Consider the following 23882-nt stretch of genomic DNA (forward strand, 5'->3'; position numbering starts at 1 on the left):
GACGATTTTAAAGAACAGTGTCCGAGACGGTTTCAAAGTTAATACTCTTAGTGCGTAGGCTTCGATTTTCGTTGCCACACTTCTATAACGTACCCAAGAAGGGACACCTAGTTAATCATTCGTATAACGAGGAGAGCGGACGTCGGCTTGTTGATCAGTGTTAACTTTTTCGCGATGTTTGATGAACCAATCCATGATGATCCGCTCTGAACCCTACCGTACTACACGTCGGAAATGAAATCTTTGCCATTTCTTTGGTTCCATTAATTCTTGCTCTCTGGACAACCTTTTCTATGCAGCTTCTTTTGGTGATATTCGATTCATCGTAGCGCATAAGTTCGAACCTTTCGGTGTGTTGATTATGTTACCAGTCCCTTCTGTCAGCTGAAGGATAGAGAATCAAGAAAAAAGTGTATAGTGTCATTCAGCATACTCGGGATGGATTGCGCCAGCTCGTCTGACTTCAATTCAAAATCGTTCGAGCATTATGAACGCGTCTTCGACTTATACAGTGAATATTTCTTTCCTTGAGAAGTTAGCACCTAAGACATGGAACACAGAACAGAAATTGTCATAATAAGTACATAAGCAAACTTACATAATTTGAATTAAGAAGTCGAAATACTCTTCCTAAGGCTTGGCGCCCTTTCTTCTATGACATTTATTTACTTTAAACATGACGAGTAAAAACCGAATTAGATGACAAGTAATGTCTTTTTTACATTTACTACTTCAAAACTTCCGCTTTTGCAACTTTTACTTTTTTGTAGCTGTACATATCCAAGCTTCTTCAAGAGCGGATTTTGGGGGTTTTGCTATAATTCCGATTACAACAAAGGTTAATCATCCACAATTAAACAAGGTCATAAATTTATTCCCTATAATCTAAGATCTTACAAGCGTCCCAGAGCAAAATATACTACCAATCTATTAGTGTTTCACTATTTTCTTTTTTTTTTGCCAACAGGAAAAGGAGTGATGAAATTGGAGTTGTTCGTTATTTTTGAAGGTACCATAGAAATTTAACCTTACGTGTAATTTCAAGATTTTTTAAAATGCACAGCTCTAGTTTTTCAAACGAGTGACCTACAGATGAGCACCGCAGTCTTCTTATTATCTATTTACTCCTTTTGGCTCCCATAATTTTACAGTTTTTCTGCGCTTGAAATGGTGACTAACCGGATACCGGACTCTCCTTCTTCAAAGCCTAAAATGGGCGGTTCAATCTACAATTTAAGCAACAACCTCTCCACAACTAAACTGATAAACTCCACGCTTACTTTTTCAATCACCAATTTAGCGACTACACTGAATGCTCACCTTAGATCCAAAATGCCCATGGGACACGTAAACACCACGGAACCGATTTTGAGATTAGGGTCGAATTCTTATGGCACGAGTCTAAAACGTTGGCTCGAAAATCGCTGGAGGCACTTTGGGTCCAAGCCAAAAACCCTAAAATGAACCGTCGAGACAGCGAATGTGTGTCGAGAACGCGCGAACTCGCACCATATCTCGAATGGTTCTTTCGGCCCGAATGTGACATTCCAACAATTCGCCCTCGTGATCGACCAGTCAGCGGTACATGCTAGGCGTCTAAGGTGAGCATTAAGTGTAGTCGCTAAATTGGTAACTGAAAAAGTAGGCATGGAGTTTATCGGTTTAGTTGTGGAGAGGTTGTCGTTTAAATTGTAGATTGAATCGCTCATTTTAGGCTCTGAAGAAGTCGATATTGCCGAAACGTTAGCCAATAAATTTATTGAACAAACTCATAGCTAGAATAAATTTATTTAACAAACTCACAAACAGCTTGTCAAAATCGATACGACAAATGTAGTATTCTTCCAATCAATCTCTATTTAGGACTCTGAAGAAGGCCAAAAAGCCGAAACGTCAAGCAAATAAATGGTCCATCCAAAAACGTTGTACGCACAATCTTGGAAAACATGGATTGTATTTTACTTTAATCTCCCTTAATCGCGTTGCCGTTTAACTCTAGAAGATGATATCCGAAAATTTAGTATAGTTTTTGCCCATATTGCTGCTAAACTACCACCTGTTTCCTTCTGCTTTCAGTGACAAACTTCACCGTGCGTGAAACAAATAAATAAAACAAGAAATGAAAAAGAAAAAGGGGAAAAGACATGTATCTTTACAAAAATGCGGAGTTGTTTGATGATATCCTTACGTTCGATCGTCATTTTTCCAGAAATGTTCTGTAAATTATGCACCCAGCCGCCAAAGTGGGAAACCTCTTTTCCACTTTCTCTCATTTTCAGATCGTGAAGATTTGGAAACAAATGAGATAAACAGAGGTAGAGGCAAAGACAGAGACAGAGATACAAGAGCAGCTTGTTCGCCCACTATCCGTCGGGACTAGGTAACCTTACAGACATCTGTTTTTCCCCAAGGTAGGGATGTTGAAGCTGATTTCAAACTACCTACATTGCCTCTCCCAGTCACAGAGCACCTGGCTAAATACTTACTTAGATACTTAGATGGCCCGTCTTCATTGGACGTGCGGGCCCCAGCATCTCTTCCACTCGTTTCGTTCCCTCGCCATTGTCATCCAAGATGTTCTCAAGCTGCGTGAGTGACGTTAATGAGGTCCTTGAGCCGTATCCAGTTGGTCCATCCGTGCAGCGAACACGTCACCCCATCTAGTTGGAGGTCTCCATCGGGGACGTTTAACGTCCCTTGGGATCCACTCTAGCGTTCTTTTAGTCCATCTATCGTCGATTCTTCTCATGATGTGACAGGCCCATCTATGTTTTGCTTTCGATACATATTCCGCTGGGTCGCGAAGACGGGACATTCCTCTTAAGTCGGAGCTACGAAGACCGGCAAGGTGTTGTGTGCGCCGGTTAAACTTCAGTAGACATCTCTCAAGGGCTCTGTGGGTAGTAAGTAGCTTCCTAGACGTGGCCGCGGTGTCTGCCCACGTCTCCGCTGCGTAACAGAGCGATGGAAGGACTGTCGAGTCGAACAGATGGGCACGAAGATCTTGGTCCGTCAGTTGGTCCGTAGCTTCCCCGACGGCTGCGAATGCTGCCCATGCTGCTCTCATTCTTCTATTCAGTTCTTCCTTCAAGTCGTTTTCCATGTTCATAGAACGTCCGAGGTATACGTATGACGGAGTTTCCACGATTTAGGAGCCTTCAAGTTGTACTCCACCGTCCTCGCAGTGATCGTTCTTCATGAACTGTGACTTCTTTCTGTTTATTCGTAGTCCTATTCTCTTCCCTGCTTCGTTCAATTCGTTGAGCATCGTTTCTGCTTCATTGGTACCTCGAAAAGGGAACGATGTCATCCGCGAAACGAAGGTTCGAGAGAAATCTTCCATCAACACGTATGCCCCTTTCTTCCCAGGAAAGTGATTTCATTATCCATTGCAATGCAGCCGTGAACTGCTTCGGCGATATAGTATCGCCTTGTCGTATCCCCTTTCCAATGGGTATGGCGAGGGGGCGGTGGAAAAGCTGTATCCTAGTCGTGCATCGTTCGTAGCAATTGGCTAATGTCCTCACATACGACGCGTCCACACCTTGATCAACCAGCGCTAACAGTATTGCATTCGTTTCTACGCTGTCAAAGGTTTTCTCATAGTCGACGAAGGTTAGGACAAGGGGCAGGCGGTATTCCCGGCAAACCTCTATGACCCTCGACACGGTCTGGATGTGGTCCAAGCAGCTGAACCCCTGGCGGAATCCAGCTTGTTCTTGAGGCTGGGCTTCATCCAGCGTCCTAGATATGCATCTGAGGATGATCTTGGTGAATACTTGGTATAACACGCTCAGCAAGCATATCGGACGGTAGTTCCGAAGGTCCTCTCGGTCACCTTTCTTATGGATAAGAACGGTTCGCGAGGTCTTCGGTCTTCCACTGGTCTGGGATCCTTTCTTTCTGAAGATAGGATGTCATGTGCGCTGCTAAGATTACATGAAGAGGATGGTCACCAGCCCGAAGAAAGTCTGCTGATGAAAAATCAGGTCCGGGGGCTGTGCCAGGTTTCATGCTCTTGATAGCGACTCGTACTTCCGAAGGGAGAATCCGTGGTGGAGCTTCGCCAGTGGGGATGATTGGGCTTGACACAGGAGTTGATGAACGGAAAAGGTTCGAGTAGAACCTCTCCGTAATGATTTCCATCTCACGACGAGAAGACGTGCGAGTCCCGTCTTCGCTCAGCAAGGTTGCTAGCGGAATATTATATTCGCGGAGATCCCTGCGGCACTTCTTTTGACTCGTTCTTCTTTGTGCTGCTTCTAGAATCTTCTTCTGTCTGTACTTCGAAAGATCCTCCTGCAACGCTTTTCTACAGCTAATGTTTGCTACTAACCGCTCAGTTTGCGATGCATTCGGATCAAGCCTCAAAGCCCTTCTTCTTTCCAACAATTCCTTGGTGGTCTTCAAAATTCGATCCGAGTTTGTCGTGCGCGGCTTCGAGGCACGTTCAGCGCAGGCTCGTAATCCTCTGAGCAGCATCTCGTAGTCCACGTTTGGGTCCTCCTCGATGTGCCAGTCACCTTGGGACAGGGAGTCCTCGAGTACGCAACCGTCGTAGACGACTACTTTTCTCCTTCGTTGCCGATAGCAGATGTTCTTTTCCATCGTGTGGCTAAGTCGTATTTTCGCACGAAGGAGACGATGATCAGAACCACTACAAAAGGATGATACTACTGAGACGTCAAGTAGACACCACCTCCGGTTGGTGAGTATGTGGTCGATCTCCGCACGAGTCGCGCCATTGGGCGATTCCCATGTCCACCGACGATGATCTTTTTTCATGAAAAGAGAGTTCCCATGAAAGAGGCGAGCGGCGGACAACAGCCCAGCGAGACTATTGCCATTTTCATTCCGGTCTCCTAGTCCAAATCTTCCAATCCTGTATTCCTCTTCTGTGGCCTTTCCTAGTTTTGCGTTGAAGTCTCCGACAACGAATTTGTAAAAGGACTTCTCGTTGCGGACTACTTCCTCCAGCTTCTCGTAAAACGCGTCCAATTCGGAATCATCAGCTGCTGATGTTGGTGAATAGCAGTTGATGATGCTGATGGATTTTTGGCACAGAGGGCGGAGGCGAAGAATGGCCAGACGAGGTGACAGGATCTCGTGAGAATCGACGAGATGGACGACAGATGGGTGCACAACAAAACCAACACCGCCTACATTTCGCGACGGAACCTTCTCTCCACGAATGACGAGTGTACCGTCATTCATCTGTCGTACGTCGCTCCTTCTGCACTTGGTCTCCTGCAGAGCAATCACGTGAAATTTGATACGCTCTGCAGCTCCGAGAAGGGCATGCAGGTCAGCATTTGTGGAAACTGTTCTCGTGTTGTAAGTACACAGTCTGAGACAGTCTCCATGGCGAGTCGTGCGTGTGTCGCCTTGGTCCAGAATCAAAGACGTCCTGAGCAACCTGAGATTTGATCGCTCTCACCGATCGCCATACCGTCCGACGTCTGAGACGGCAGGGCCCAGTGAGCAGGATACTGAGGCAGTGAATATGCTGGAGTAGCAAAGAGACATTTCCCCAAACTAAGCACCCATGCCACGGCGAGCTTAGCTTTCACCACAGGTCGTCGCCCAACCTATATGGATCAGAGAGCTACCTTGCGACATTTTGCCAAGACGGTGGTGAATCTTAGCAGTGGTTTACTCTTAGCTAGGCTTCCGATTCCGAGAAGTCGGAATGTCGGATGTGTCGAGCTCCTTCTCAGCTTGGGAGACCCTGCCGCAGGACGAACCTCCGCTGTGCATCGCAGTTCGACGCCCAGTGTCACCTCCACGCCACTATGAGGCGGTAAACCGTTGGGGAGGGCTAAATACTATAAAGAATGTAATTTTCACATACTCAGACGCATCTACACGCATCTGTAAATGCCTACGTCTATTTAGATATTTAGAAAGTACTAGAAAGTACCGGAGTACCAACTTGACAGATCGGACGGGCTGGCATGTTTTCAATAAGGTATGACCGTAAGCCGCGAGGTCGGGTGTAGTGCAGCTGGTAAGAGGTTTCACTGTCTGCACGATCGATCGGAGGTTCGAATTCGCCTTGGTGCTCAGCGAGCCATCTCTCCGGGGTTGATTAATTGGTACCAAGTTTGTCTGAGAGGATAACGCGCTGACTTGACACATCGGCTAGCCACCGCAGGTCATTGTATAGACCAGTTACACGTTCGCTAACTCCAAAGGATTCCCAATTGAAGTGAACGTGGTGGCGCATCCCAAGTGGATTCATAAAATCCAGACACTTTACACTCCTTTATTCTTTACCTTCTACAAATAACAGGCACAAGGTCACTTTTAATCGGGCTCATCTTCTTATCCACTTCTTAAGAATTGACTATGTAGTATCGCGACTAACTAGACTCAAATGAAAAAGATTTCTGGGCATTGGGCATTCATGTAGTCCGCGCCACAATTTACACACCTTTAGTATTAAGACTGAGAATTTCCATACAACAATTCTTGATCCCTTATGAAGGAAGCATTTCAAGCACTCCAACGCTCGAGGCCGACGCTATACAGACGCACTAGGTCGGTCCCTATTCTCTATTATATTGTCGCTGAAACACGACAACCCTGGCACCTGTTTACATAATGTGAGGCCCGACATAAGGTTTGAGATTATAGAATATAAAGGTACTAATCCTTTGTTCATATATTCGACATTTAGCTATACACGTACGTTTACTATTGACTGCGACACTTCTGGAAACTCATGTAGAGGTTTGCTTGCTGTTTCAGTTGAGGCTAAATCAATTTATGTTGCCTACCGAGACAGCGATTCACAAAAACAGGTAACTAAAGTCAAGCAAATAATTTGGTCAGATTTGTTCCACTCACTTTCAACAGCTCGGTGCTGAAATTCTGAACGGTTTCGGTGCACAACTTGGCGCCTGGGAAAAGTTTGAGGACCCCGAAATTGGAGTGATCTCCTACTTCCATCAAGCTTTCTACAGGTGCTTCAAACTCTCTTCTCGGAATTTTCATTAAACCTTCATATATTGTAAGTGTTATCCTCCAATATTGCAGAACATTTGTTGGAAGCGGAATGAAGGACCACCTATTAGAGCTAACGAAACGATATGCTAACCACCGAATTTGGGTAGGTTGAATACAGTGTTGGAAATAAGGCCCGTTGGCAACAGGGACTGAACCATGATTCTCTGATTCTTGAACTTGCATTTTTTTAACTAACTGATTTTTGTGCTACATATGCTTCCTGCCTAGGGTCTGTAAGTCCTTGCTAGCTAGCGCCTTGGCATACGCAGACTACGGATGTGATAACTATTGTTCCTAAAGATATCGATTCAATCAATTCATTAGTCTCTCTTTTATATTTACATCTCTTTTATATTTATACGTCGAGCATGGGCACTACTAAGAGATGTAGAAGACGATAACGTTAAATGATGACTACTCGCCTCTTGTATTCATATAGAATTAGCTACAAAATGTTATAAGTTATCTGTGCCCTAAAAATTCCCTCTGGCTACATTCATGTTTACGAACACTATTTGGAAACGTTGAGAAACGAATCCTCGAAGTACAGAAGCGCTGGAGCGTAACTCATCGTGATTTGCATCTTTCATTAAGTTGCATCTTTTATTTCATTTTTTATCACATTTTATAAGTTCATAAGGTTTCACCTTTTCGTTCTTCTAAATAAATAAGCAATCTTTTATTAACCTTCCAAAACTGTTATGCTTTCAAAAATATCCCGTGTTTCTTCTTCGCTCTTCGCGAATCCCCACTTTTCAACATCTGCTGTGCTTTTTAACAACTTTATATTTTGTCACTCTCTTATAAACAAATTTCAGCAAGTCACTGGATTAGAAACACCGCGCGTGAGTTTAGTAGGATGAGCGAAGCTTAATGATTACAGCAAGCATAAGCTATCGTCGTGCTCTGGTTATCCGACAGCCTTTTCTGTAAATATGCATACAGCTGTTGGTTGCTACACGTGGCCAGAAATTCAAGACGATTTCATGGAAAACTTTTTTGGAAACAGTGTATTTTTCTAAAGCTTCATCTTCGGCGCAGAGAAAAATGATGTCAACAAATTTTTTTCTACAATTTCCAATGAAAAAGGAGTATTCTGGTGGCTAAAGTGGCTATATTCAGAATAGCTAGTGCTGACGTTTCTTCGAAGAGTAAACAAATGAATATGTATTTAACTATATTTTCTCGATTTGGATATCTGTTCATGTAATACAATTGCAAAACATCAATGCAAGAGCTTCGATTAACAAACTTCAAAATTCCTACATTGACTCCGCTCCCTTATGTAGCAGGCGATATTCTTTAGCTGGAATAGCTATTGCGGTCCAGGCATGATCCGCCAGGTGTTTTACACGTTGAGCGACGAGGCGACTTCTCTGGCGATTGAGCGTCACAGAAGCACCAATACGTTTGAAAATAAACTAAGCGTAACGATAATTCTACGCAGTTCTTACTCATCAGAACTATACAGCTTCCTCGATTTCAAAAGCCAGACTTCAGACTTTCTGTGATGTTCGCTTCCCCTTCCCTTCATTGATCAATGACAATTAATAGTAGTGGTATTTCTTGTGAAATCGGATTTGCATTTTTGTAACAACGCTTCCTTATTTTTTCTATCACAAATTCAGGCGAAAAATTTCGTAGTTTTCTTTCTAGTTGCGTCAGTTCTACATTTGGAGAAAATCCAAACTTCATCTTCAAACACTCCCTCGATACCAATACAACATAGATACAATTTGAAACCATTGTAATAGAGTAGTCTTGTTTTTCCCCAACAGTTTTCATAGAATGACGTGTTAAAATGAAATAACGTGAACGAAATCGTCGTGCTGGTAAAGATAACGTTCCACGCCAGAAACTGTTGGCTACTATTTAAGCAGCCGTTTGCATTCGTGTCCCCAATTTTTGATGAAAAGCTGTTACCAACCTAATGAGGCAAATATGCGGTTGAATACATGGATATGAAAGGCAACACAGCAGCTTTCATGGCCACAAAATGATTCACAACGGGTCCGTGGGACCCGTCTAAGCCATTTTGCCGTTTTCTGGCGTCGACGCACCAATTCGACGCCGTAAGAGCCGTTCCACCCCATTATAACGATTAATGGCGTCGGCGCACCAATTCTACGCCATGGGACCCGTCACGCCATTTTGCAGCTTTGCGGGGCCGGTACACCAATTCGAAGTCATAAAAATTAAAAGTAGTGAGATTTTCAGTAAAACTGAACTTTTACTCTCTCTTCGTTTTTTTTAGAAATGTAAACATTGATGAAGTGATAATTCCGTGAGTCTCTTTTCCCGTTTTTCTCAATAATTATCGCAAAATGACGTGTCAGCATGAAATGGCGCGAGCCTCAGGTTCGCACTGATGAAGATAAGATTCTACATCAGATAACATAAACTGTCAACTAGTATTCAAGCAGGCGTTTGCGTGTTTTGTGAGGGAACGATGATGCCAACCTGATGAGGAAAACGTGCAGAATACACATGTAGGGAAGCTCATAGAGGTGACAGCACAAGCAGTTTTCACTTGTACGAATTAGTTCGCGGCGTCTCATTTATTTCTTGACAAATTGACTTGAAGTTATTGCACTGCAAGACTCTACAGTAGCGCACTAATCCGGCAAAGTGGAAGCCTTCTCACTGCTCTCTGGAACTTCGCCATACACACACACATACGTGACAGACCTGTTATCATTCTATAAAAGCTCTTTTATTATGTAGCATGATTTCTTGACTTACCGGACTTGATCGGCGGTCGGGTGTTACGACCTAATGCGGCTATCCGAACCTTTGCCGGCGTGTGTCATCCTTAGACATATCCGAGCTTTTATTCGATCTTCAGCTAGAGCGCGCATGAAATCTATCCATCCGTTGCTACTCCATAATCTGCTATACTTTACGTCTCAACTGAACTGCCTGTCAGTACAATTTGGAGAAAATGATCAAACGATCTTCTCATGACGTGACCAAAGGAATGAAGACGGTTTTTTTATGGCTAATTCGGAAGGCCGGGCAAGGTGTTGATGTTTTCCACATGTCATTCGCCGATACACCAAATCCTCTTCCGAGTGAAATTCTTCATTATGGCACATCCTAACGAAGAACCAAAAGTAGCCTAACAGTCACCTAAAAGAGATCATGCTCCTCTATCACAATCAACGGAGCTCCCAAGTCTCCGATCAGTGCATCACGGTAAGGCATAGGTGGACTCGCAGCTTGATTCCGTTGGCGATGAGGGCCGACTACAGGCACTTAGTCAACGAGTTGAATGCCGACTTGGCCTGGTGCATCTTTGTTTAATATCTCTCTCGTAGCTTTCATCGTTTTTCGGCATACACCACAAATAGCAAAATAACTAATCCACGATAATATAATAACTAAACCGCGAATTCGATATGTTGTCCGTCCACCCTGATTCCCGTTGAGGATCTCGAGGAGACCCACATCTGCTTGCATTTATCAGGTCGTAGCAGCAGTCCGAAGGCTATATTTAATTTCGATGCAAGGTTAACAACTTATCGTAATTTTGTCCCTAACTGCGCCTATAGATGCCTTTTTTCGCTAAGTAGCAACATTCTGTCCCTTTCAGGAGAGAATAAGAAATTCGTCACTGTCGCATGAGAATTTTGCTCTTTAAATTCTTTTAAGCTAAAATCGCAGTTCTGGCGGGGTTCGATTCCCGACAGCCACAATAAAGACAGTGTCACATCACATTGCGCCACCGACTACTATTGGTTGAATTAATGGGATTAGTAGGATAAGTGATACATTCAATTGGTTACGATAAAGGAGTGCCAAAGTAATGTTCAAACTATGAGAGAAATAAAGTTTGTCTTCTACGTTCTCTAAGTGCTCAGTACGAAGTTTTTAGTAGGTTCCGTTTCGTTTATATACAATAATAATACAGAAATTTGTAATGCTTAGATTTGATAGTTATGACAACAAGTTAAAATCTTAGAAAAATCAAAGTTTTTAATTTGCCACGTGCATTTGAAACACGTTGCTTCCCATTTCCGTTTCATTACCTACAGAACTTCCATTATCATGTCTGTGTGTCACGAAAACACTCCATAATGATGCAAAGCTCTGCACAGGTAAAGTGCCGAACCATCAGGCTATATAATAACGCGTTTAGTCCGTGTGTGTGTGTGTGTGTGTGTGTGTGTGTGTGTGTGTGTGTGTGTGTGTGTGTGTGTGTGTGTGTGTGTGTGTGTGTGTGTGTGTGTGTGTGTGTGTGTGTGTGTATTTGTGTGTTTGTGTGTGTGTGTGTCTGTCACGAAAATACTCCACAATTATGCAAAACTCTACACCGGTGAGGTGGCTAGCCATCGCTATGCACCTGATAGGTGAGCTCTTTACCTCTTCACCATTGTCCAAAGTCACATATAAATGTATGTTGTCTTTGACAAGGCAAGTTAGTTCCTCTCGTAGAGGGTGAAGGTAAACAAACTTTTTTGTTAATGTATAATCCCAAATTTGCAAACTATCATGCTGTATAATAACGGGCGTATTCTGTCACGTGTGTGCGTCTCTGTATGTGTGTGTCTCAGTCAAGAAATCCCGAAGGTTAGTTTCTCTCATATGTTAGTGAGAGTAAATAAACTTTTATGTGAATGTGTACTTCCAGATTTCCAAACTATCATGCTATATAATAACGGGCTTATTCAGTCATGTACGTGGGCCTGTGTATGTGTGTGTCTCAGTCAAGAAATTCAAAAAAGAAAGGGAATATTACGGCGTCGGTTTGGTGTGCTGGACCCTCAAGGCGGTAAAATTGGGTGAGACGGCTACTACGGCGTCGAATTCGTGCCCCGGAGGCAGATAGCTGTAAAATGGGGTGGGACGGATCCCACGGGGTCAGAATGGTGCCAGAAAGCTATAGAGTGGGGAGAAATGGGTTCCACTGCGTCGGATTGGTACGCGGGAGTCCCAACGCGGTAGAATGCGCTTCTACGGTTCCTTCGGATATCTACTTCCCAGCACGTCTTCCTGCTAGCATCCTTTTTTCAAAAGGAGGAAACACACGTGCGAGCGGCTGCTTAAATACAATACATAGTAGCCGACAGTTTACGCGATCTGACGTAGAACGTTATTTTTATCACTACGATAGTGATAAAACGATATTCACGTCTACGTGTTAGTACATCATTCTTTGCTAATAGCTGAAAACGGAGAAAACTCGAACTCTTTCAAATGATGATTCCAAATTGTGGAGGTTGTTTGAGAGAAACATATTCTTCAAATATAGAACTGAGCGTTTAGAGAACATCTTTCATCTATACTTAAATTTTCGGATTAAAAAAAATTGAAGGAAGTGTTGATAGAAAAATAAACAATTCTAATTTTACAAAAACGTCGCTACTGTTATTTCTCATTAATTGATGAAGGCGAGCGAAGCGAACATCACACAAAAAAAACCTGAAGTCTGGCTTTAGCCGGACTTTCAGGCTGGTATTCTTTCTTTTGATGCGCTATTTTTTTTTTGTTATTTGATGGTTAGGGCGGGTGTGGCGCAGTCGGTTAGAGGTCCGTTGTAGCCACACGTTCGAGGGTTTGAATTCGCCCTAGTGCTCACCAAGCCTTTCATCCCTCCGGGGTCGATAAATTGGCACCAGACTTGCCTGGGAGGATAAAAACACTGACTTGATCATCGGCTGGCCCCCGCAAGTCATTGTGTAGGCCAACACGCGTTCCAAAACCTCAACGATTACGAATCCCAGTAAAACGCGTTGGCGCATCCCAAGTGGATTGATACGCCAGTGACTTTTTCCTTTATCCTTTATTATTTGATGGTTTGTCTTCAAATTGAGAGGTGACTGTGGATACCAAATACACACTCGTTTTGATTCCTTCTCTCATACTCAATATTATTCATCTTCTGGTTAAAATTATCTTAAACAATTTACTTTAAAACAAGGCTTTTCTCAGAACACATTGTATAATTTACGCTCTTTTTTCCTTCGTACGAGACCCCTCACGTTCATCCTAATCTCGATGTCCTTCATTTGTTTCTTATTTTCCCAAACTGTTCTCCCACCGAAATGTGTGGAATAATACCAAAATCCAAGAAATACATCATACCATCTATTTTCCCAAAATTTTGCATCCAGTAATATGTGTGTTTTTAAAATAGACTATCTCCTTGCTCTCTTCATTTTTTTTTCCTTTCCTGACAAGCTTTTCGACCCCCTCCTGCATCGATACCGCCTTATGACTCCTCCTGGTTAAAAAAAATTCTCAACGCACGCTTGACTCTGTCTCTAATAGTTAATCGACAGCTTTTTGAGCACTAAATCTTTGATTTCTTTGACTTGTTGTTCATCAGTTGATGTTTTTGGCCAACTAGAAACAACTCTTTTCAACATTTTCTCTAAGATCTTGGAACTAATTGTACCACTTATAAACATTGTGCTATCGACAAACCTTGTTCACCAAACGTCTTCTACAACATCCTCAATGCTGAACGTTTCTGCAGAAGAAATTTCATTTGCAAACAACATTCAATGCAACTTCTTTATGAAGTTAGACACTGTAAAAACCGCCAAATTCACTTTTCGTTGTTCCCAGATAGAAGGATAGCTATTAAAAAGTGATACCAATCTATAAGAAAATATTTTTGCGAACTGATGTACCCGGAAACTTGACTTAGAAAGTCACTTTTCAATCTGATTACAGTAGTATATGTATATAAAGTGTGTGTCTGTGTCTGGCGTTAATCAATCCGGTTAAGATGCGCCACCACGTTCACTTCAACTCAGAATCGTTTGAGGTTTACGAACGTATAACTGGCCTATACAATGACTTGCGAAGGCTAGCCGATGTGTGAAGTCAGTGTTTTTATCCTACCAGACAAGTCTGATACCAATTTATCGACAACGGACGGATGTAGGGCGTTGTGAGCAAGAGGGCGGATTCGGACCTCCTATCAATCGTGCACACAGCGGAGCCTCTTACTTACTGCGCTACGTCCGCATTTGCGCAAGCGGCTGCGCTCGAAGTGGCGAGGTGGAGAAAGTGTTCGGAATCTAGATGGGACCTTCTCGAACTGCAAAGAATACAGTACGCGCAGCGCAGCTGCTTACGCAACTGCACCGTGTTTCGTATATACATATATATATATATATATATATATATATATATATATATATATATATATATATATATATATATATATATATATATATATATATATATATATATATATATATATATATATATATATATATATATATATATATACGTAAATGTTGCAATCCAGGTCACGGGTTATTCTCTTGGCGGCTCGCTGGCATCCATGACAGCACTGTACATGGCAAAAAAAGAGCTGGTCGACAAGAAACTGGTCAGAGGTGTTTATGACTACTTGATAACACCAAGCAATCGGTATACGGGGTTGTAAATTGCCAGATGTTTCCACAAATTGCTTTATCTAAACCCTGGAATGAGCGATTCTATGCACGATTTGAGCATAAAATATTTTAATAAGGAAGAGGGACAAAACTCAGGACCTACTTCTTGATTAGTAGCCAGAAGAATAGGCTAAATTCTCCCCTTAGATTTGGAACCCTTATTAGTGACTGTAGACTGATCGATTACGAGGGCTAACAATTAAGATCTATTATACAAATCAGCAGAGCCATTCGAGATATTGGTCCTTCGTAATCGACAGATCCATTTTAGAGTTTCTGGTGTGAATCCAAGATACTTCAGCGATTTCAAAGCAAACGGTTTTAGATTCGAGCCCTAATATTTCAGCTCTGATTTTAAATTTGGCTCCATCGTGCTTCTGCGTTCTATGATAGCCAAAAATGTCGATTTCTGTGACTTTTTCCTCCCATTCTAATTCTTCCCTTATCAGTAACTTACAGCTGTCCCGTTATTTCATCAACATATTCTTGCTACAGCTAGGCACCTCTGTTTTGAATATAAAACTACCACGGAACAATATGAAAAATCGGCTTGTTCGGAACTTTTGCAAAAACCAACCTGACCTCCTCTTGCTCGACTATCCTTGAATCTTGGCACGTTGAATACATAGCTTTTATGTTGATTTGCTTAGGATGTGGTCAAGATTGGTATAGATCTTTATCAAGAGCTAACGTTTTGGCGTTATAGCCTTGATGACAGCCTGAAAAATCAAAGCCATCAGTAATTTATACTCTCAAGTGCCACATAACCTTACAGAAAGCATTCAGATGATACGCATACTCAACGAATAGCACATCGACAAGTGTTTACCTCATTTCTTGAATCTAGTAACGTAACAGACAACTACTATCACAACTACGAGTCACAGGGGTTTTTTAATAGGAACCTCACGACATGCCACGTAGATCATTATGCACACAGATTTTGAGATGGGCCATTTCGTTTTTGATCGCAATGAACTCATCCTTTCTGTTCATTTTTGGACTTTTGGCAATTATCCAAAATGCCTCTAGTGTTCTGCACGCTATAATCTCGGACTTAGAGGATAGCATCGTAAGTTCTACCTTTATTCCAAAGTTTAAATGATGTTTTCTACGGTGTGCTCCGAGTGGAATAGAGAGCTTAGAAGTGCGAAAGTTCGACTTTCCTTGAATCTTGGCATAGAGACTGCAACTTGTTGATAGTCGAATTTAAGCAACAGCCAAGATTGTTAACAAAATTTATTACGGCTAACGTTTCGGCGTTGTCGCCTTCGTCAGAGCCTGGAAAGTAAGAACATTTGCAATATATCCTCTCAAGTGCCTCATCCAGAACAAGTCATCATCCCCTGGGATATTACACCCGGAAACAAAAACCAAAAAAGCCCAAATCGTTGTGCCTACCTTAGTAGCCGCGTTGCCGTGATGTTAGCGGATATCCGCATGGTGCTATCGCTCCGCTGATACTAATTAGGATGCGACCCGCATATGACCCCGTAGATCAAACCCGCAAAGGTCTTGATACAGAGCCAGCTCGTTGGTCACGACTAAGCACTCTTCCTTTCTATTCATTTTTGGACCTTTTGCATTTATCCAAAACGCTTCTAAAGTTCTGCGAGCTATAATTTCGGGTTCGTACGATAGAATTGTGACAGCTACGCAGACAGGAACGTTTTCATGACATTGTCTGCAGTGCACTCCGAGGGGAGTTGCTGCATTCGATTGTTTCATCCCCCTTAGATGTTCTTTAATGCGAATACAAAGGGGGCGCCCTGTTTCGCCAATGTATTGGTCCCCACATATTTTGCACGAAATTAGATAGACTACACCAGAGACCATGCAGTCCCCTTCCTTCCCGAATGGGCATATTACACAGTCTGGAGTGAGACAGAAGCAGTCGTACATTCTGTTTCGAACTAGTTGTTTTTTTGATTGTTTCCATTGTTTTTTGATTTGTTGGAGGTATTTCCACAACTCTCACTTGGTCCTCGAGACCGCATTTCACCAGACTAGCCCGTATAGCTTTACTCAGGTCGTCGGTTATGAAGGGCAGGCAGAAATTGATCTTATTCGACTCAACCCGTGTGGCATATTCTTGCTGCGCACCAAGATCTGGCCTACGTGCTACATTACCAATGTAACAGTTAGAATTCGCGATGCGTTGCGCTAGGTTGATCGCATCGATCTGCTCCTGGACATCTGATGTCACCCTTACGGCTGTCCTAAACATGTTTTTAACCACAGATTCCTTAGTTTTCCAAGGGTGAGCGGAAAGACAATGAACTAAAATGTTTTTGCTGCTAGATTTTCGGAACCATCGTGTCTGCCATTCACCAATGGACCACTGTATTTCTACATTGAGGAAGGACAGCCAATTTTCTTTGGGTTTCTCCCTTGTGAACCGTATGTAAGGGGACTGTTGGTTTAGAAGCTCGAAACAAGTGTCCATCTCGTCTTGAGTGGGGCATATAATGCAACAGTCATCAATATAACGGCAATACAGGAAAGGTTTCCGTTCCAGAATGGGTTGTTCTATTTTGGACATGAATGCAATGGCTAGTGTGGGAACTAGTCTTTGTCCCATGGCCAATCCCCTGACCTGTCTATAGTAGTTGCCGGCCCAACGAAAAATGGAGCACTTTAAGCATTCATCCAGGAGCGTCATAATTTGCCTTATGGAAAACCCGTGCAAGTCTAAGATGTCCCGATGTTCTACGAGTAGCTCGAACACAACTTGCATTGCAGCGCCGTTGGAAACATTTGTATAAAGCGATGTGACATCGAAAGATTCGATGACACATTCTTTTTCTGAACGCGCTCTTTTAAGCTGCTCAAGGAATATGTTGGTGTTGAATAGATGCGCGGGAACATACTTGAGCAATGGTGCAAGTATAGCGTTCAAAAGCCAAGATATTCTGTCCGTGGGGCCACCTACGTTGCTTATGATAGGACGTACTTTGAATACATCCGGGTCTTCTGAAAGGAATGGAAGACACGATGGTTCCGAAAACCTAGCAGCAAAAACATTTTAGTTCATTGTCTTTCCGCTCACCCTTGGAAAACTAAGAAATCTGTGGTTAAAAACATGTTTAGGACAGCCGTAAGGGTGACATCAGATGTCCAGGAGCAGATCGATGCGATCAACCTAGCGCAACGCATCGCGAATTCTAACGGTTACATTGGTAATGTAGCACGTAGGCCAGATCTTGGTGCGCAGCAAGAATATGCCACACGGGTTGAGTCGAATAAGATCAATTTCTGCCTGCCCTTCATAACCGACGACCTGAGTAAAGCTATACGGGCTAGTCTGGTGAAATGCGGTCTCGAGGACCAAGTGAGAGTTGTGGAAATACCTCCAACAATTCTCAAAAAACAACTAGTTCGAAACAGAATGTACGACCGCTTCTGTCTCACTCCAGACTGTGTAATATGCCCATTCGGGAAGGAAGGGGACTGCATGGTCTCTGGTGTAGTCTATCTAATTTCGTGCAAAACATGTGGGGACCAATACATTGGCGAAACAGGGCGCCCCCTTTGTATTCGCATTAAGGAACATCTAAGGGGGATGAAACAATCGAATGCAGCAACTCCCCTCGGAGTTCACCGCAGACAATGTCATGAAAACGTTCCTTTCTGCGTAGCTGTCACAATTCTATCGTACGAACCCGAAATTATAGCTCGCAGAACTTTAGAAGCGTTTTGGATAAATGCAAAAGGTCCAAAAATGAATAGAAAGGAAGAGTGCTTAGTCGTGACCAACGAGCTGGCTCTGTATCAAGACCTTTGCGGGTTTGATCTACGGGGTCATATGCGGGTCGCATTCTAATTAGTATCAGCGGAGCGATAGCACCACGCGGATATCCGCTAACATCACGGCAACGCGGCTACTAAGGTAGGCACAACGATTTGGGCTTTTTTGGTTTTTGTTTCCGTGTGTAATATCCCAGGGGATGATGATTTGTTCTGGATGAGGCACTTGAGAGGATATATTGCAAATGTTCTTACTTTCCAGGCTCTGACGAAGGCGACAACGCCGAAACGTTAGCCGTAATAAATTTTGTCAACAATCTTGGCTGTTGCTTAAATTCGACTATCAACAAGAGAGCTTAGATTTTGCGAGCATATCTAGATGTTACTTTATCAGAATACACAGTGGACGTCACGTCTGTCCCATGTAATCGTCATCACACGACCTGCACGTGATACGATAAATATTTCTGATACCATGCAACCACCCTCTCTGCTATAGAGGCAAAACACGCAGCTAGAAATTGTGCAGAGTCGATCATACGTAAGATTACGCTCCGTAGGGCAAACAGAACGGAATCTTCTCTGGGCCATCTATATCTCTGGATCTTCAGGAGAGATATCGTGCCTGTCCATTAACACAGTCTCCAGTCGGGTACTCGCTGGATGTTGCCATTTCATGTGCCAGGTGTATGGACCACATTTTTTCTTGGCTATTCGATGCCGCCCTTGCCGCTGTCCTGAACCTGCTACCTACAACAGTTTTTTTTTCATTTTATTGAGGTGTAATGAAAGATAGCGGATTAAGACGTTTTGTTACCGGGTTTTCGATCCTACTTACTTTTCCAAATTCCATTCCGCAAGTAAATGTGCACATTCAAGAAAGACAACCAGTTGTCCATTGGTTTCTCTCATGCAACCTTAATCTGCGAATAGTGCTTGTTGAGAAGATTGGAGCACGTGTCTAATTCTGGCTGTGCTGGGAAAAAGACGCAACAGTCATTTATGTAACAACAATACAGCAGTGGTTTTCGGTCTATTATAGACTTCTCGATCGTGGACATTAAAACAATCACGAGAGTGGGCACCAGCGTTGCTCAATCCGATGCATATTTGATGAGTCCTGGTGCTGAGCAATTCTTAAACAGCATGCATCGCTACATCGTTCGAAACGTTCGTATAGAGCGCCGCAGCATCAAAAAACTCTATGACGCAATCACGTTCGAGCGTAATACTGCGAAGTTGTTTGAGGAATTTGTTGGAACTACCGAGATGAGCAGGAGCATATCTTAGCAAATGATTCAGGATTATGTTTAGCAGCCAGGGTGTTCTATCCGTGGTGCCCCTAGTACCACTTATGATAGAGCCTATTCAAATACACGTGGATTATTTGAAGCGAGACCTCTTCCAGAAATCATGTATGTTTCTATGAGGGTGTACAGAGCTGGACATACAGGTAACCCGTTCTTGAGACGCTAAATAACGTTTCTCTGTAGTCCTGCTATTCCAGGTGTTTTACCCCAGACCATGTTTAGACGGCGATATTGTTGAATTTCATTGGCGAAGGATGAAGCATGTAGATCGTCATCCTCAATGTGTTGTCTCGTTATCGCTATATCTAGTTCACGAAATAAAACAACAAATTCCCCTCCCTTGCCATTAGCGGAAATATTGGTCTTTGCAGCTGCACAAAGATTGCTATTCTCTCGTAGGCCTCGTCGTTGTGCAACAGAAAGGTTAAAATGATGTTTTTCGAGAGACTTTTCAAAACGGAGCATACTGATGTTGCAAACACTCGGAACTTGTTGTCAGCTGTAGGGTTAGAGTCCGCTGGTTTACGCACCGTACGCGGTAAAAGTATGGATAGCAAAGATGCTCACTCAGCGATTTTGTTTTCCTGCCTTTGATCTTCTGCCTTTGCTCTCAGTCGCAGCCTATCGTGAACCAAACGACTACATGCATATGTTGTTATATTTATGTACTAAATGTATGTTATCAAATCAAAATCAATCAAAGCAGAATTGAACATGTGATTCGATCTCTTCAACTAGCGGTGTCACATTAACTTCACAAGTGAGAAACCGATAGACAACTGGTTAGCTCCCTTGAATATGCATATGTACTTGGTGTTTGCGGAATGGAATATTTAAGACTAAATGGTATTGAGAATCTATTAACAAGACATCATAATAACATCCACTATCTCTCAGCGCATCCCAGTAAAATTAAAAAATCGGTTGTAGGTGACATGTTCAGGACAGCGGCGAAAGTAGCATCGAAAAGCCAAGAAAAAATGTGGTCCGTACATCTGGCCTATAAAGTTCCAATATCCAGCGGGTACCCGACTGGGAATTGTGTTATTGGACAGGGACGACATTCCTCCTGGAGATAGTAAATAGTCCGGAGAAGATTCCGTTCGGTTTGCTCTACAGTACGTAATCTTACGTACGATCGACTCTGCACAATTTCTAGCTACGCGTTTTGCCTCTATGGCAGAGAGGGTGGTTGCATGGTATCAGAAATATTTATCGTATTACGTGCAGGTCGTGTGATGACGATTACATGGGACAGACGTGACGTCCACTGTGTATTCTGGTAAAGTAACATCTAGATGGGCTCGCAAAATCTAAGCTCTCCATTCCACTCGAAGCACACCGTAGAAAACATCATGGAAACTTTGGAATAGAGGTAGAACTTACGATGCTATGCAGAACACTAGAGACACTTTGAATAACAGCTAAAAGTCCAAAAATGAACATAACGGATGAGTTCATTCCGATCAAAAACGAAATGACCCATCTCAAAATCTGTGTGGGTATTGATTTGCGGGACAGGTCGTGAGGTTCCTATTAAAAACCCTTGTGACTCGTAGTTGTGATAGTAGTTGTCTGTTACGTTACCAGATTAAAGAAATGAGGTAATCACTAATCGATGTGTTACTCGTTGAGTATGCTTGTCATCTAAATGCTTTCTGTAAGGTTATATGGCGCTTGAGAGGATAAATCACTGATGGGTTTGATTTTTCAGGCTCTCACGAAGGCTATAACGCCAAAACGTTAGCTGTTGATGGAGTTGTATACCAGTCTTGGCCACAGTTCAAGCATAGTGTAAAATAAAGTGTCTAGCGTTAATCAATCCACTTGTGATGCGCCATCACGCTTACTTCAATTTAGAATTTTAGATTTAGAGGCGCACTCGAACCTCCATTCGATCGTTCAATCAGCGGAGTCCCTAATCGCTACACTGCACCTGACCCTGCAGCTGAAGCAAGTCAATGTAAAATTCACCAAAGTGAATTATTTGCATATCAGACGGATCACAAAATTGTATGAGATTCAGGGTAATCTACCTAATCTCCTTCAGTAGTTATGGCGACCAATATCGGAAATAAAGCGTCATTTATTTGAGGACGTGAGTGTAGAAGAGTCACAGAAATCGATACTGTCAGACGCCCATAGATTATAAAATCAAAGCGGAGCTAATTTTAAGATCATTGCTAAAGTGTTCGCCCACAAATCTAGAATGGGCCGAAAATTTCTGGAACCATTTTGGATCTACGCTAAAAACCCTAGAATGAATATATCAATCATCAGAAACTCGCACAATCTTTCAGATAACTCCTCCATTTGAATATCCTAATTATTTGAATAGATTATTTAAAAAGAAGGCCGATCCGAGATAATAAACCTATATAAATAACACATTCAAAGTGTTCCCTTGTGATAGATCAGTATGTGGTCACTACTAAGTTTGTAGTGACCACATACTGATCTATCACATATAACATCTAAGGTGAAAATTTGGTTTAATCTCTGAACAACTCACCAAAAGTAGGTTTAGAATTTTGTTGTCTATCTACTTATGGATAGATTTAATTGCTTAAATCGTGGATAGAAATGTTCATTCCGCTGTTTGGAGTGGGCGGTTTGCCGAAATGTCAGCCAATGAAACCTCGTGCACAGTTTATCAAAGATCAATACTACTCGTTAAAGGCATCACCCCACAAATTTGGAGTGGTACGGGTTTTAGGCGGGTAACACCTTTACGTGGTCGTACATCGTGGGAAGAGGGTGATTTTGCTCATCTCTCCCTGTATCAGTGTAAACGGACGACCTTGGAATTGTTTCTTAATCTCCTCTATTTCAGCGCGCCACCCTTCCGCTTGCGATTTGTCGAAAGCCCATTCGGACGAATCGCAGGCGGAGGGCGGGGCGCAAAGGTTCGCATTGCAACAGAAGTCGTCGTAAGATACAGTTCCAGATTCGTCCGTTTACACTGATAGAGGGAGAGATAAACGAAATCACCCTTTTCTTCACAATCTACGACCCCGTATAGGGGTTACCCGCCTGAAACTCGTACCACCTTAGATCCGTAGGGTGATGCATTTAATAGGCATTAGTTTTTTTTCTGTTTCTTTCTTTCAGTTCCCATGTTTTACAGCTTCGTCTTGTGACATTTGGAGAGGCTCGGACTGGAAACGTTGCTTTTGCAAAAGCTATTGAGCAATATGTGAAATTCCGATATCGTGTTGTTAAAGGCGATGACTTCGTCAGTGACTTGAACGTCTAGATGCCTTGAAAAATGAGTTTTACCTAATTTCATGCTTCATTCAGGTGACAAATATCCCTCATTCTGTTGATCCATCAACAACTCTAACAGGCTTGTTCTATCATAGGCAGCCATTATTTTATAGATATCTTGTTCATTACGACAACAAAATGGACAAAGGAGATCCCTTCCGGGTAAACCGAACCTGCATTTCTAAAATATCAGGATTGGTAGTACGCTTTCTTCACCCATTTAGATATGCGGCCTGTCTGACGACTATGGATGTCGCAATACCGACAGATCCTTCAATTTTGATGACCACCTCTCCTATTTTCACATCAATCGCGACAAGTTTATACAAGAAGGTTGCCCACGAGAACACCTGTTCTAGATTTGATCAGTTCAAAGCACTTATTTTCATTCTCTTGTAAGAGTCGTCCTAGACTGCTCACATGAAGGAACATAATAAAGCAAACTACAGCACCTTGCAAGAACCTGAATTACAAAAGTGGTCTTAGAATAGATAAGGATCTTCACAGTGGTCACTGAGGACAACACAATGTGTAGTAGAGTCAAAACGACATGAAACGCGGTGCAGTTGCATCGGCGGTTGCGTTCGAAGCGGTGCGGTGGAGCGTAGCGGTTAGGATCGAGTGAGAACATCTTTTACCACCGTTCATTGCTGTAGCTCGTGATGGTTCCACCTCGATCCCAACCGCTATCTCCTCCGCACCGCTTCGAGCACAACCGCTTATGCAACTGCACTTCATGTCATTTTGATACGACTATAGCTATAGATGGGTCAGAAACACATGAAGTACGGTGTAGTTGCGTAAGCGGCTGCGCTTCAAGCAACACGGTGCAGATAGCGAATGAAATCGAGGTGGGACTTTTGCGAACTGCAGCGATCAAAGGTTCTAGCATGGGTCTCCACTTGATCCTAACCACTACGCCCCACCGTACCACATTGAGCGCTTATGCAAAAGTACCGTGTTTATGTCATATCAGATAATGTTATGTCTATATTTTAAGCCTTAAGTGTGAAGAAATATGTACGTAATCGGAATACTGACTGAAAAGTAGGCATGGAGTTTACCTGTTCAGCTATGGAGACATTTGATTGTTTAAACTGTAAATTGAATCGCCCCTTTCAGACTCCGCAGGAGGTGA

The 23882-nt window shown here is 42.8% G+C and overlaps 4 protein-coding genes across 7 annotated transcripts; 1 reads left to right on the plus strand and 3 right to left on the minus strand.

Annotated features, from left to right (window-relative positions):
- Window positions 1-2599: 2599 nt before the first annotated feature.
- RB195_024055 (uncharacterized protein) lies at window positions 2600-3109 on the minus strand (the record flags this gene model as incomplete). 2 transcript variants are annotated; one of them, XM_064211703.1, is made up of 1 exon in its annotated part: window positions 2600-3109. In XM_064211703.1, the coding sequence occupies one exon, from the start codon at window positions 3107-3109 to the stop codon at window positions 2600-2602; it is 510 nt and encodes a 169-aa protein (XP_064067584.1). The 2 variants fall into 2 exon arrangements, with proteins under 2 accessions (XP_064067584.1, XP_064067585.1); XM_064211704.1 differs by having other exon boundaries at window positions 2600-3103.
- Window positions 3110-3843: 734 nt separating this feature from the next.
- Window positions 3844-5214, minus strand: RB195_024056 (uncharacterized protein; the record flags this gene model as incomplete). The annotated part of the gene is made up of 1 exon (XM_064211705.1): window positions 3844-5214. One exon carries the CDS (start codon window positions 5212-5214, stop codon window positions 3844-3846), a length of 1371 nt encoding a protein of 456 aa, XP_064067587.1.
- Window positions 3844-5526, minus strand: RB195_024057 (uncharacterized protein; the record flags this gene model as incomplete). Its single annotated transcript, XM_064211706.1, has 2 exons — window positions 3844-5347; window positions 5438-5526. 2 exons carry the CDS (start codon window positions 5524-5526, stop codon window positions 3844-3846), a joined length of 1593 nt encoding a protein of 530 aa, XP_064067586.1.
- Window positions 5527-5689: 163 nt separating this feature from the next.
- RB195_024058 (uncharacterized protein) lies at window positions 5690-23103 on the plus strand (the record flags this gene model as incomplete). Of its 3 annotated transcripts, none has more annotated exons than XM_064211707.1 (9): window positions 5690-5800; window positions 6501-6622; window positions 6680-6803; window positions 6859-6965; window positions 7039-7111; window positions 14270-14353; window positions 22605-22712; window positions 22778-22906; window positions 22969-23103. In XM_064211707.1, the coding sequence occupies 9 exons, from the start codon at window positions 5690-5692 to the stop codon at window positions 23101-23103; spliced, it is 993 nt and encodes a 330-aa protein (XP_064067588.1). The 3 variants fall into 3 exon arrangements, with proteins under 3 accessions (XP_064067588.1, XP_064067589.1, XP_064067590.1); XM_064211708.1 differs by lacking the exons at window positions 22605-22712; window positions 22778-22906; window positions 22969-23103 and adding exons at window positions 17511-17751; window positions 19482-19620; window positions 19675-19715 and having other exon boundaries at window positions 14270-14394; XM_064211709.1 differs by lacking the exons at window positions 5690-5800; window positions 6501-6622; window positions 6680-6803; ... (1 more) ...; window positions 7039-7111; window positions 14270-14353 and adding an exon at window positions 21493-21504.
- Window positions 23104-23882: the final 779 nt, after the last annotated feature.

The sequence above is a fragment of the Necator americanus genome, chromosome X (assembly GCF_031761385.1).
Source record: "Necator americanus strain Aroian chromosome X, whole genome shotgun sequence".
In the NCBI taxonomy this organism is placed as follows: Eukaryota; Metazoa; Nematoda; class Chromadorea; order Rhabditida; family Ancylostomatidae; genus Necator; species Necator americanus.